At 41.2% G+C, this 13,674-nt stretch overlaps 1 protein-coding gene across 2 annotated transcripts; it reads right to left on the bottom strand.

Moving 5' to 3' along the window:
* Positions 1-7,064: 7,064 nt before the first annotated feature.
* cdc34b (cell division cycle 34 homolog (S. cerevisiae) b) lies at positions 7,065-11,867 on the bottom strand. Of its 2 annotated transcripts, XM_074650989.1 has the most exons (6): positions 11,391-11,516; positions 11,100-11,257; positions 10,123-10,209; positions 9,898-9,995; positions 9,006-9,140; positions 7,065-8,885 (listed from the first exon to the last, which is right to left on the bottom strand). In XM_074650989.1, exons 2-6 carry the CDS (start codon positions 11,235-11,237, stop codon positions 8,675-8,677), a joined length of 669 nt encoding a protein of 222 aa, XP_074507090.1. In that variant the 5' UTR covers positions 11,238-11,257; positions 11,391-11,516; the 3' UTR covers positions 7,065-8,674. The 2 variants fall into 2 exon arrangements, with proteins under 2 accessions (XP_074507090.1, XP_074507089.1); XM_074650988.1 differs by having other exon boundaries at positions 11,100-11,867.
* Positions 11,868-13,674: the final 1,807 nt, after the last annotated feature.

Below are 13,674 nucleotides of genomic sequence, written 5' to 3'. Positions count from 1 at the left end.
ATATATATATATATATATATATACATATACTAGTCACATCGCTGTAGACCTTCAAATAAAAGTTAAAGGTTCCCAATAGACTGCTGGATGTCTTCTTGTCTTCATAAACAAGCATTTGTTTATTTCAGCTAAAATATCCCATTGCTGGATTTCACAGATCTTGCACTGTAAAAATTGGATATAGTATGACTAAAACACAAATTTAGAGGTATTACCTTTGTAGGGACCTGCCATTTCTGGTGGCAGACACAGTGAACTGTCTCCCAGAATCATGGAGGTATGCTCTCATTGGCTACAGTAACATTTCACCCAGAGGTGTGAAAATCACACAGAACAAAACCAGAGGAATGTCCTTTCTTTCGACTCTTTCTTCTCATCTGCTCATCTCTCCTGACGTGTGAGAGGTGAGCTGCTGCTCTCTCTCTGCTCTTCATCTCCTCAACCCAGGCTGACCTGGTTGAGGTGAACGGCTCTCAAGTCCAGAACTTGCAAAACAGTTCTGGTTCTGATCAATGGCCTGTTAGGAAACAGCCATTGCAACCAAGGAACCAAACGGCAGACGACGCGAGTGCTCTGCCCTTTCCACCAGCTAACTTCAAGCTATCAAGCAAAGAAGTTAGCACCAAACTAACAGCAAAGACGACATCTTTGACTTGGAACCACAACTTCAACACATGGAATCACAAAACCGGTTCTTCCATGGATTGGTAACGTACTGGGCCTTAGCATTAGCAATCGCACAGGGCTGAGCAAGACTGTCCAACTTTGATTTCTAGAAAGTACTTGTATTGATTTGGTTTAATGTTATTCATTGAGTTTGACTGTGTTGATTTATCTGTATTTGATTTTTGGGTAACTGGCTTCGCCACATCTGATGTGTTTAGTTTATGCTTCACATAGACAAGGTCTTGCATGCAAACTAACCATCTTTTCTAACCCACTGCATATCTAACACACATTAAGATCACATACAGAAACTGTGAATTAGTTAAACATAAACATACAGCTTCAGATAATCTTAACCCCACAGCACCCCCCTCTCTGTCCTTCTTCTCAGAAGAACAAAGAGGTCATGTGGTGACATGCTGATGGCCATCTTTGATTCCGCCATCTTTGATTCCGCCATCTTTGTAGTTTTACAGTGCCCGCCATCTTGTTTGTAAGCCATACAGACATTTTGAGACAAGAACCCATCTTGTTCCCCCCCCCCTCTCTCTCTCTCTCTCTCGCACACACACACACACACACACACTTTGTTTGGTTTGTTTAGTTTAGTTATTTAGTTAGATTAATATTGTGTTTTGAACCTTTATTAACTTGTAAATAAATGTTTGTGGAATATACATGCTGGTCTCTTTAATGTTGCACAAGAGTGAATACTGCCAACCTCTGCTATGTCAAGAACTCCGATATCCTTCAACCTTTACTATCTATTTTGGTTATAGTTATTAATTTAATTATTAATCAACATTCCAAATTGATAGTTTAGCATATATAATGAGACTATATTAACGTTTTGGTCATTGGTCCCTGATTCCAGGGTGGTGCCCCGTTTATTATTAATGTTTATTGATAATCTTTATTAATATTAATAATTATATTATTATTTATTAATTAATTTGCTAATAACCAAAACCTACCAAAGTAGAACCCCTACATAGTGGTGCCCCGTGTGAGGCATATTATTCTTGTTGGCAAATGTTCATAATTGTGCAATATTAATTTTCAGCATAATTTTTGGTCAAAAACAAAAATTTCATATTCCACTTCTAAACAAACCAAAAGTGTTTACATTCTACACCACTAGTCTTCCACAGGAGTAGAAGTCCAGCTGTACTTTTAAACAAGTATATTGTGGTTAGAATTGTTATTTGAGAGATTTTGAGTATTAACACTTTAAGCCTTTAAGGTGTTAATTTTAATAATTTGCTTTTGCTGCTAATTCAAGTTGACCTACGCTGTAGACCTTGAAAGAATTTTGGTTCAGCATTTGAATACCACGTATTCAATGCAATCTGGTCTAGTTGTCATATTTTGCCGTTAATCTAAGTGTTCCTTTAATGACACAGCGTGCCACCGGCCCTGTGTAACATAGAGAGCTTGTACCCTGCTGTGTAACTGCCAAGCATTCCACAGCCTGAGTTAAGATAAGAGCCACAGTGTGCTACCAGCCCTGTGATATAAGTTTGCACCTAGCTGTTACTTCCACATGTTCCAGCTTGAGTCACCTTTAAGAAACATCATCACAACTGTTACTGCCCTGCATCTCAGTTAGTGCATGTTGTGTGTAAGCAAGCTTCTTTTATAAACCTTTGTTTACTTTACTGGCCTTTTGTTGATGCCCACTAGAGTCACTAGTTGGTCCCCTCCTCCACAGGAGCTACTCCACAGGGAGCTACCCCCCATAGCGTAGGCCAGTGTATTGTTGTTTTGCTAGTGTACCTCCCAAACTACACCACAAGGTGTCTGCCAGCGCAACACCATAGCCAACAACATTGTTTTGTTTTCTACTAGACATCCTGTTTAGTTCACCCTCCATTCCAGGTTTAACAATGGATAACCCCTGTGTAGAGCTTTTTATTTCTTCCCTAGCACAGAGCCTAAACCCTGGCTGCCCTGAACTCATCAGCAGGTTGAGTTTCAGTGAGTGCAGGAAAGAAATGGAATCGCTCCTCACAGACAGGTTTGATGCGCAGACTGCATCCAAAGACTCATTGTTAAAATGCTTACTTCTGATTTTTCACAGGCAAACCAGTCTTGCCATTCAGAGTAAAGTAGCCCTGGAAAAAGAGGTAGATAGCCTAAGAACACAAAGTGCTAGTCTCCTCCATGAAGTTCAGACAGCTGATAAGAAAGCCATGCGTTACTTAGAAGACCTGCATTCAGCAGAGTTAGCTCTTTTTCAATATAAAGAAAAATTGTTAGGGCTTAGACTAGAATGTCTTTCCCCACCACAGTCTGTCAGTCACTGTGATTCTGGTTACTCAGATTTGCTCTCCTCACTCGATGAGAGGTTAACTCCCTCTCCACTCAGAAGTGAAAGATTTCCAACCGACTTAAAATCTTTGGGAATGAAGTCAGATCCTCAACCTCCACTGAGAGAAAGAGTGAACAGCTACCTGACTACTTATTGTTCTGAAACTGACAGTGAAGACACATGTAGTTTATCTTCAAGAAGATATCCTGCCTCATGTTCTTCTCAGCCACAGAGAAATGACACCTTCCTCTGTGCTCCTCCCTCCAAAAGTTCAGCCTGCTTCCCACTCTGTCACAAGGGTGATGACAGCTGTCCAGCCTCTGCCTCTCAGCCAGAGAGAACATTAGCATGTGATGCACCAGTGCATTGTAATGCTAATTTAGTCTTGCCTTCAGCAGAAAGGACCCCACAGGGTCCACGCCATGAAGTGCTGGAATTCATAGCTAAGGACATTGAATGTTTTGATCCAGGCAACTGTGATCAACACATTGATGACTATTTTAAGGAATTAGATCACAATCTAATTGACTTAACACACGCCACCCAAAGGGAGAAAGTTAAACTTGTGTGGAAAACCAGCTCTAAAGCTGTGCACAAGTTTATACAGTCACAACCTCCCAGTGTCAGAAATGACTATTGTGAGCTTCACCATGCACTGATAGAAGAATTCTCTTCCACAGCTGACGAGACCTCAGCGATGTGTGCAGCCCTTCAGATTAAACATTCACGTAGTGAGAATCCTAGAGATTACTACAAACGTTTAAGGCATGCATACTTCCAAGGTAAGAATGCGCCAGGCTTAGAAGAAAACTCCTTCTTCAAGTCCTTGTTTCTGCAGAATCTGCATCCCTGCGTACGTACTCACGTGGTACTAAGGACGCATGAGGGTAACCCCTCACTGTGTGAGATAAGGAAGATGACACAGATAGCTTGGGAAACTCTGGTCATTTCCAAAAAGGGGGGTAAATTAACTGAGCCCACCAGCTCAAACACTGACGTGTCAAGCAGATCTGCCACCTCAAAAGACCACCTTCACAACAGGTCGAAGGGGGGTCAGAAGAGGTTGCATAGGGACACCGAGCGTAACCGCCATGTCCCCCATTTGCATAGAGATAGGCATTCACACAACAGAAGTGTTAGAAAGCCATACGCTGAAATTCTGTCCCAGAATTGGCGTGACCGGTCTGACGATGACCACAGCATCTCTGACCACATTTCAGACTCTGAACAAGGTTCAGAACATGGACATAATCTAGCATACAGTGATAGCTACTCTGAGTGCCTCTCTGCCTCTGGCTACCTGGAGCGTTACAGCCCTGAGCCACGAGTTCAGCACGAGAGATCCAGAGCTACCTTCCCACGGTATTAGCTACACCTAGCTAACAGTGAGACTGACGCTAGATAACGGTGCCTTAATTTTCCTTTCCTCTTTTACTAGGGAAAACTAGAGTTTGTTAGCAACAGCAAAAACTCAACTCAGACACCACTGTCCAACTTTACAAGTACACTTGGACCAACTCCTTAGTAGTATCTTGTTTAGAGATCACTAGTGCACACACTAGCTTAGGACACCACATTATGACTGTACAGAACCAGTCATACACCTGTCCGCATTGTTTTAGGTGACACTCCGCCTCTCACCTTAACAACTTAACACCTCTAACATTCCTGTTCTTCACTAACCTTATAAATAACAGAGAAACATAGTTAGGTATTTTATACAATGCTATTGTTTTTGTTTATCTGGTTTTATTTGTAACTTAGGGACTGTTCTTGCTTAGCCAGGATAGATAGTCTTAACCAATGCCCAATTGGTTAATAAACTGCCCAGACGTTACAAAATGGAATGAACTGTTGAATGAACTTTTTCAATCATGGATTTAACAACTTTTCAGTTGTCCCCAGGGATTGGACTGTACAACCTCCAGGTTGTTTCCAAGGATCTGTGAACTGTTCAACCTTCTGTTTTGCTCTTCAAGGATGACACACACCGTAAGACCACAACAGGGGGGATGTAGGGACCTGCCATTTCTGGTGGCAGACACAGTGAACTGTCTCCCAGAATCATGGAGGTATGCTCTCATTGGCTACAGTAACATTTCACCCAGAGGTGTGAAAATCACACAGAACAAAACCAGAGGAATGTCCTTTCTTTCGACTCTTTCTTCTCATCTGCTCATCTCTCCTGACGTGTGAGAGGTGAGCTGCTGCTCTCTCTCTGCTCTTCATCTCCTCAACCCAGGCTGACCTGGTTGAGGTGAACGGCTCTCAAGTCCAGAACTTGCAAAACAGTTCTGGTTCTGATCAATGGCCTGTTAGGAAACAGCCATTGCAACCAAGGAACCAAACGGCAGACGACGCGAGTGCTCTGCCCTTTCCACCAGCTAACTTCAAGCTATCAAGCAAAGAAGTTAGCACCAAACTAACAGCAAAGACGACATCTTTGACTTGGAACCACAACTTCAACACATGGAATCACAAAACCGGTTCTTCCATGGATTGGTAACGTACTGGGCCTTAGCATTAGCAATCGCACAGGGCTGAGCAAGACTGTCCAACTTTGATTTCTAGAAAGTACTTGTATTGATTTGGTTTAATGTTATTCATTGAGTTTGACTGTGTTGATTTATCTGTATTTGATTTTTGGGTAACTGGCTTCGCCACATCTGATGTGTTTAGTTTATGCTTCACATAGACAAGGTCTTGCATGCAAACTAACCATCTTTTCTAACCCACTGCATATCTAACACACATTAAGATCACATACAGAAACTGTGAATTAGTTAAACATAAACATACAGCTTCAGATAATCTTAACCCCACAGCACCCCCCTCTCTGTCCTTCTTCTCAGAAGAACAAAGAGGTCATGTGGTGACATGCTGATGGCCATCTTTGATTCCGCCATCTTTGATTCCGCCATCTTTGTAGTTTTACAGTGCCCGCCATCTTGTTTGTAAGCCATACAGACATTTTGAGACAAGAACCCATCTTGTCCCCCCCCCCCCACCCTCTCTCTCTCTCTCTCTCTCTCTCGCACACACACACACACACACACACACTTTGTTTGGTTTGTTTAGTTTAGTTATTTAGTTAGATTAATATTGTGTTTTGAACCTTTATTAACTTGTAAATAAATGTTTGTGGAATATACATGCTGGTCTCTTTAATGTTGCACAAGAGTGAATACTGCCAACCTCTGCTATGTCAAGAACTCCGATATCCTTCAACCTTTACTATCTATTTTGGTTATAGTTATTAATTTAATTATTAATCAACATTCCAAATTGATAGTTTAGCATATATAATGAGACTATATTAACGTTTTGGTCATTGGTCCCTGATTCCAGGGTGGTGCCCCGTTTATTATTAATGTTTATTGATAATCTTTATTAATATTAATAATTATATTATTATTTATTAATTAATTTGCTAATAACCAAAACCTACCAAAGTAGAACCCCTACACCTTCTAAGTATATTAAATGCCTATCAGGAAGGCCCAGACCGATGTCTTCCCGGCCCAGGTAATAGAGCTCCTAAAAGTAAACAGAGCTGCCCCACTCCTCATGCAACATTTTAAGCTCTTGTACTCTCTTTAAGTCTGTGAAGCTTCAGAGCTTATGGTGGACATTTATATTAAGCAAAAAAAAACAAAATCTACAACAATTTGGTCATGACATCTTCAGAGCGTCAAAAAAAGTATTCAATCAGAGGGCTGTTGCTTTGAGCTGTAAGAAAATACCCAATGTTCCTGTGTGTCCTGAATGCAGCACAGTGTCTTCACCATACTGTATAGATATGCAACACAGCCAAAGAAGAAAGCTGAATGTGTAAATTCATCTTTCAAGTCTAAGAGATAAAAATTACATCCATAAAAGAGAGGGAATATTGTAATGCTACAACATGGGAGTTTGTGTGGGGGGAAATCAATCCTTAAAGACAAGGAAAAGCTCACATACAGATCTATGTGAGCCATTTTTAAAAATAGGCATACCGTTTTAATAATATCAAATGTAAATATATATTTTAAAGTTACTTTTTAGATAGTTAATTTTAACAAACAATTAATTCAAACAATCCAAGCAGTTTTTTTTCCCAATAAATCTTTATTTTTCCGTTTTAAATAGCCGAAAATAAAAAACAAACACAGGTGAATAAAACAATACAGGCGATCATCCATACAGCTACATGTGCATATCAGTTATGGTTCCTGTTGAAGCTGTAAACCAACTCACCTAAAAGAGGAAAAATAGTTGCTTGTCTTAATTATTTTGTCAAATGTAATTCATTATCCTGAGAAATTCAGTATGAAGTCTTAATTTGAGTAAATTAAACAATCAATATTGCTGATGCAAAAATACACACAGGAGACCCATGCACTCTAAAAATTATATGAAAACCTGTATACTCCCCACTGACACAAAGAATAGAAATGAAAATATAACATGATGGCGGCCTTGATCTCGTTCGCTTCCGGGGCTGAAAAACTTTGATAATCCTGACTGATACTGCAACAACACCTTTTGACAGACACTTTTCCTACAGGAGCTTTTTTTTTTTTTGCCAATCAAACCTAATAATCTCATCACATGAATCATTCTCGAGCAAAATATTGCAGGCATAATGTCTAACGAAAGAAAGAGACTAAAATAACAGAAGCCTGCAAAGACAAGAATACAACAAACAGTCAGAAAATGTTTTGGGCGTTCTTTTACACTGCTTTACGTCTTTGGCTCCATCAGGCCTCTCAGAGAGCAAACCTGAGGAGAAATACAATTATGATCAGTAATTAGTTCTGCCCCCCCCCACGCTGAAAAACTTCCCTACACGTCTCTTAAATCTGAGCTACTTCAAATAACATAACCCCACACTCAAAGTGACACAGAAACACATCCAACAGTAACCAGAAGAAAACACAGCAAAAGATCTTGTTACCAAAACTGTTCACGAGGATTTCACCCACTGACTCAGTTTGCCAGCAGGACCTCCAGATTACAGAGTTCTCTGGGATCTCAGTCAAGTCTTTCTTCTCGCCGAGCTGATCGTGATGTAGGTAAACAGCCATCGGTAAAAAGGGACAAAAAGCTTTCCGATGTTGTTCTGGCATGCACGAGAACTTTGAAAACACGGTCCCGTGTCGTCCCCGTCATATCGAAGATTGTGAAACTTGGAAATATCTGATTCAATGGATTGATGTTCAGTGCAATCCGGCTGCTTGAAGTTCTCGATCTTCTGTCAGTCGCTGAGACCAACTACTGGTGAGCAACGTCCAGTTACAATTAGGGAAATAAAGATATGAGAAAGAGGCTGAGCAACGTTTGGAATAGTTTGCACCAGTGCAAATGTTGCTGTTGTTAAAAGTGGTATTAACCCCACGATACTATATACTGTACAGGGGACTGAACAACTCAATAGGATTACGTAAGTAAGGTTTTAGGTGATAATTAGAATGATAATGTCTGCAAAACTGAAGAAACTGGTGATTTTTGTGTGCTGGTGCAAATTTGACCAGGTCTGACCCTTCCACAACGGTGCATCGATTTTCACCTCAGAGGCTCAGGAAATAACGGCTCTTTTTCGTCGGTTTAGAAGTGGGAAGCTTCAAATCTTTCTTGGTTTGTAGACCAAGAATTTCTGGCAACCCAGACGGAGAAAACGGGCAGCGTACGTCAGCTAGATCGTGGTCTAAAGGCATGTCACGACTCCTCGTTGCCCGAGTCGTCTTCATCGTAGCAGCAGTCGCCGTCCTCGCCATCTACGTCATCGTCGTCGTAGTAATAGTCATAGAAGAGGTCGGAGCCTTCGTCGGGGGCCGGGGCACGCGTGCGGATGCAGTACTCGGCCAGTGTGGTGGGCACCTTCACGCCGTCGCGCTCAGCTTCCGCCTTGGTGGCCAATACCTGTTTCCTGAGAGAGATATTAAAGAAAATTTATGATGACTGACACTTGACAATGAGGCTCTTCTGATTTGGTCTACTCTCGTGAGAGACGTTTTGTAAGTGGCGATAATAAAGTGCGAGCATTTACCTGATGATCTCTACATATTCCCGGTCTTTGCCCTTGCTGTCCCTCCATTTGCGGTACATGACGGAGGCGTCCACGTTGGCGGGAGAGAAGGTGTTGGGTTCATTCAGCAGTGAGATCACACTCAGCAGAATGGTCCTGGAAGCGAACGCAAAGGTGAGTGATAAGTCACAGTGTTAAACATAACGCAAGGTATGGGGACATTTTTAAATGTTTATTAATGAACAGTATTCATCAACAATTATAACTTTTATTACAACTGCGTTTCACTATATTGTCATTCATTATCCTCTTATACAGCAGCCTCCACTTATAGGCGCCCACAGGAGGAGTTATAGTTGTTGACAAATACATTAATAAACATTTATATTTGCTTAAAACTTCATTACAGTGCCCTCTCAAAGTAGTGCTATGATGAGTGCTGTCATTCCCATAGATACTATAAATTATACATTTAATTCGCACTTATTTGTACGTTCATTCTAAAAGAGACAACAAAACAAAGCCTTGATAATTTTGGTCACATAAAAAAATGACAATATCCTATTGTTCCACACGCTATAATTTTCTCTATATTAAGAATACAACATGATGTTTAAATGTATTTTTATTACAACATTATTTAAAAAAGATTGGTCTCATTTTGTTTGTGGCTTATTCAGAGAGTAGAAGTGGGTTCAGTTAAGGTACAGCTTCTATTTTTAGCAGCGCCCTTAATAAATTATTGCTTAATACATGATTTGGAAGAGATGGTGCTCTGACAAAGAAGACAAATGTCATGTGATTAAGGGTATGAGTCAGGTCAATCATTGAAAAGGTTGAGAGAAGACAAAGAAGGGAGGCACCCAGAGAGGAGAGACATACTGTATATGAGGAGAGATAACGAGGAACTAACCGGACGTTCTGGGTGGGATTCCACCTCTCTGAAGGCAGCTCTCCACTCTGAGGGTCGTCCACTGGAGGGTGCAATATAGAAATACACACATCTCCATTCTAAAAAACACAGGAAATAATTATTAGATGCATCGTATAACAACTGAAAGACGTTAAATTAAATATGGTGATAAAGGCGTGAAAAGGCGCCACATTTTAATATCATAATCAGGGTGTGATACGTCACCTCGTAGATGTTGGGGTGCCACATCTTGGTGAGGAAGCGGAAGGCCGGTGGGGAGTATGGGTAGTCTATAGGGAACTTGATCCGTGCCTGGGACACATAAGAGGTCATTACATGTGGCTGTGCAGTGAATGTGCTTCGCTTTCACAAGGACTGATATAGGAAATCGTTCATGACCAAAGCAATAACTCTCAACAACACTTCACCTGTCTAATGGAAAACTCTCAGCTTTATAGTTTGTCTCAACCGTACTCCACTGTCTTTGTTGAGTATTCTATAGATATTTATCTCTAGTGTTGATATGTATATTTACACACTAATTTTCCAATCTGGGATCAATAAAGTATATCCATCTACCCCTCTATCTGTATATTAAAGTATATTCTTATATTGAGTATTCTATAGATATTTATCTCTAGTGTTGATGTGTATATTTACATAATAATTTTCCAATCTGGGATCAATAAAGTACATCTATCCATCAATCTGTATATTATAGTATATTCTAATATATTTTTTTAATTGTGTATTCATTAGATATTCTATAGATATTTATCTCTAGTGTTGATATGTATATTTACACCATCATTTTCCAATTTGGGATCAATAAAGTACATCTATCTACCTATCTATCTGTATATTATTGTATATTTTAATATATTCTTATATTGAGTATTCTATTATATTTATCTTTATTATTGATATGTATATTTACACAATAATTTTCCAATTTGGGATAAAGTACATCTATCTATCTATCACTACAATACACCGTATGGCATATTGTACTGACAGACTTGAGTGTCATTGACTTCATATGGTGCTGTCATGCAAATAGTGCAGTAAACTTTGTTTGTCAAGTAGATTATGTTTTTAAGAAACTTTAGGTGTGTATGTTTTAATGTTTTAATGACAAGCCAAAGATGTGCCAATAAAGATAATTTTCTACCCTTGATTGGACAATGAAGTGGTCCTCTTACCTTAAAGTACCCCCCTTCATAATGAGTGTTTGGGGGTCCGAAGATGGCCACTTCCCAGTTGTACATGTCAGCCTCGTCCACCAGTGTGATCTTGAATCCCTCGACAGGCTCCTCCTGAAGGCTCTTCATCTCCAGCATGAGAGCTTTCTGTGAACTGGCTACATGAGAGTGTTGGTGTTGCGCCATACTGAACACTGAGCCTTTCTGAAGTTGTTATTGTCTGGAGGAGTGGACAGCTGACTGGGGGGGGGGTTTGTTTACAACCTGACTAACTGACACTGAGACACCTACTTTGTTCGATGTTCGATGTTCGATGTTCGGAGACAATGAAAACAGGCCAAACCAGCCGGGCTGCGCACAAGTCAAACAAAGGTTCCCTTCACTTGTCTCCAAAATCAGATGAATTATTTACAAAATTGATAAACTGACCTCAGCATTGTGGCTGAGCAGCGCCTCCCAGCTTTAGTTGATGTAACCTGGCAGGACAGCCTCGGTTATAAGACGTTAATCTACTGCTAGCTGCTGCTGCTAATGTAAACTAGCTCTACCTGAACAGACCAGCTGAAGAGACGAGTTTAACCGAGGTGTGAAGAGTTTATAACTCACTACGAGAGCCGGAGGAGTTAAGAAAACACACAACTATTGATCTGAAATGCGAGCAAACACAACACTGGAGCGACACTAGTCAGACGTGGAGTTGATATCGATCCTAACTGAAGACTGAAGTGAAGAAGAAATGTTGCTGAAAGGAGTCTCCTCTAGTGATGTGTCGTTGCGAACGAGTCGGCTTAAAGAGCCGGCTCTTTTTAAGTGACCGATAAGAGCCGGCTCCCAACCGAGAGCCGTTTTTTGTTTTTTTTCTTGAAAGGGACTATTTGTAAGTTTCAGAAATGTTTTTTTACAGCGACACCTGTGGCCGTTAAGTCAACGAAAGTCAGCGTGGGGCTCGCGCTTGCTCGCTCTAAATAGACATAAAAGAGCATCACTCAAAACATTGAGGCGACACACGTCAGCTAAAACTACAATATCACTCTATATTTCAGCTGCTTGGCAGTAATGTTAGCTGACAAGATGAAGGTCTCTCCATGAATCAATGTTGAACCTAGTGTTGGCTTTTCCTGCTGGCTGAAGCAGGAAGAGAAACGTTATCGTCCCCGAGCGCGCCCGCAGGGAGACACCTGCACGCGGTCGGACACCGGCACCCGGTCGGACACGATAACGTTTCTCTTACTGCTTCAGCCCTGCTGATAACATTTCTCTCTGCGGAGCCCCGTCACTTCACAAGACATCTGTTGGTCTGGAAGAGCTGCAGCATTTATTTCTGCACAAACTTCCACTGTACATTCAATAGATATTCTCAGAGCTAAACTAACTCTTCTGCAGTGTGTAGTGAGCGCGCATTCACGTCTAGAGGCGGAGCGAGACAGCGAGAATGCATGCGGTGTGTGAGTGAAGGCAAGCAGGCAGAGGAGCAGAGACAACGGCCACACGCGAGCGCGCATGTGTCCCGACCCGGTACATTTATACGCTTAAAAATTTACAAACAGTCCCTTTAATTAATTCAAGGCAGAATGATAGGATGATCTTCTCCGCGCCACGGGCACTTCATGCACTGAAGGTATGTGTCCACAGGGGTGGACACATACCGTATACTTGATTTGCATAAAGTAGACTAGCCCTCAACTTTATGCAAATGAGGAGCGGGCGTCGTGACGCTCCGTTTCTCAAATCGCGACGCCACGCTACCAGAATGCATTGCGCGGCTGCTTACATAGACAATGAATGGGAAGCGTCGAAAGCACAGAGGCTCTGGACACGTACCAAGAATGATAGGATGATCTTCTCCTTACCACGGGCACTCCATGCACTTACTGTGACTGAATGTTGTGTTAATGACGTTCATACGACCAATTGGGTGATGACAGACAAAGATTTTACCATCAAGCAGGAAGGGGCGGCGCGCTGGCGGTCTACAGGTACAGAGCAGGAGGGAGAGGAGGAAAGAAAGAGAGAGGAGTGCGGTGCGTGAATAGCAGACAAGATGAGTGACAGTCAGAAACAAAGCAGTATGTAAAATGATGATATTCTGGAAATGATAAGGTTTAGCATAATTAAATTTAATAATTTAAGTGATATATGTGCACACATACTAATTATAGGTCAAAACAACGCTAAATTTGGCTGAATTATAAAAGGCAAAAGTGGTAAAATGAAGAGCCGTTTGGGAGCCGAAAGAGCCGGCTCTTCTTTGGTGAGCTGAGCCAAATGATCCGGCTCACTAAAAAGAGACGTTATTCCCATCAGGAGTCTCCTCTCCCCCTCTCTCAAACACAGTGCCCGGTGTTGTCTGGGACTTGTAGTCCACGCTTCATCTGTAAACATGACATTTAACTGTAAACCACACAAAAAGCCACAAAATGATGTTTAAAAAAAACTTGTTTACGTAAATTAAAATTGAATCAAGGGGATTTGGTTGAGCTGGGGGCATTATTTCTTTTAAATATTAATTTAAGAGTGAACTCAGAGGACTACATTTGCCAGCTCTCTGACGTCACGAAAACACGGAGGGTTGTTT

Source organism: Sebastes fasciatus, chromosome 11 (assembly GCF_043250625.1).
Source record: "Sebastes fasciatus isolate fSebFas1 chromosome 11, fSebFas1.pri, whole genome shotgun sequence".
Taxonomy (NCBI): Eukaryota; Metazoa; Chordata; class Actinopteri; order Perciformes; family Sebastidae; genus Sebastes; species Sebastes fasciatus.
The sequence above is the reverse complement of the archived record's forward strand: the minus strand, read 5'-3'. Positions and strand labels throughout refer to the sequence as shown.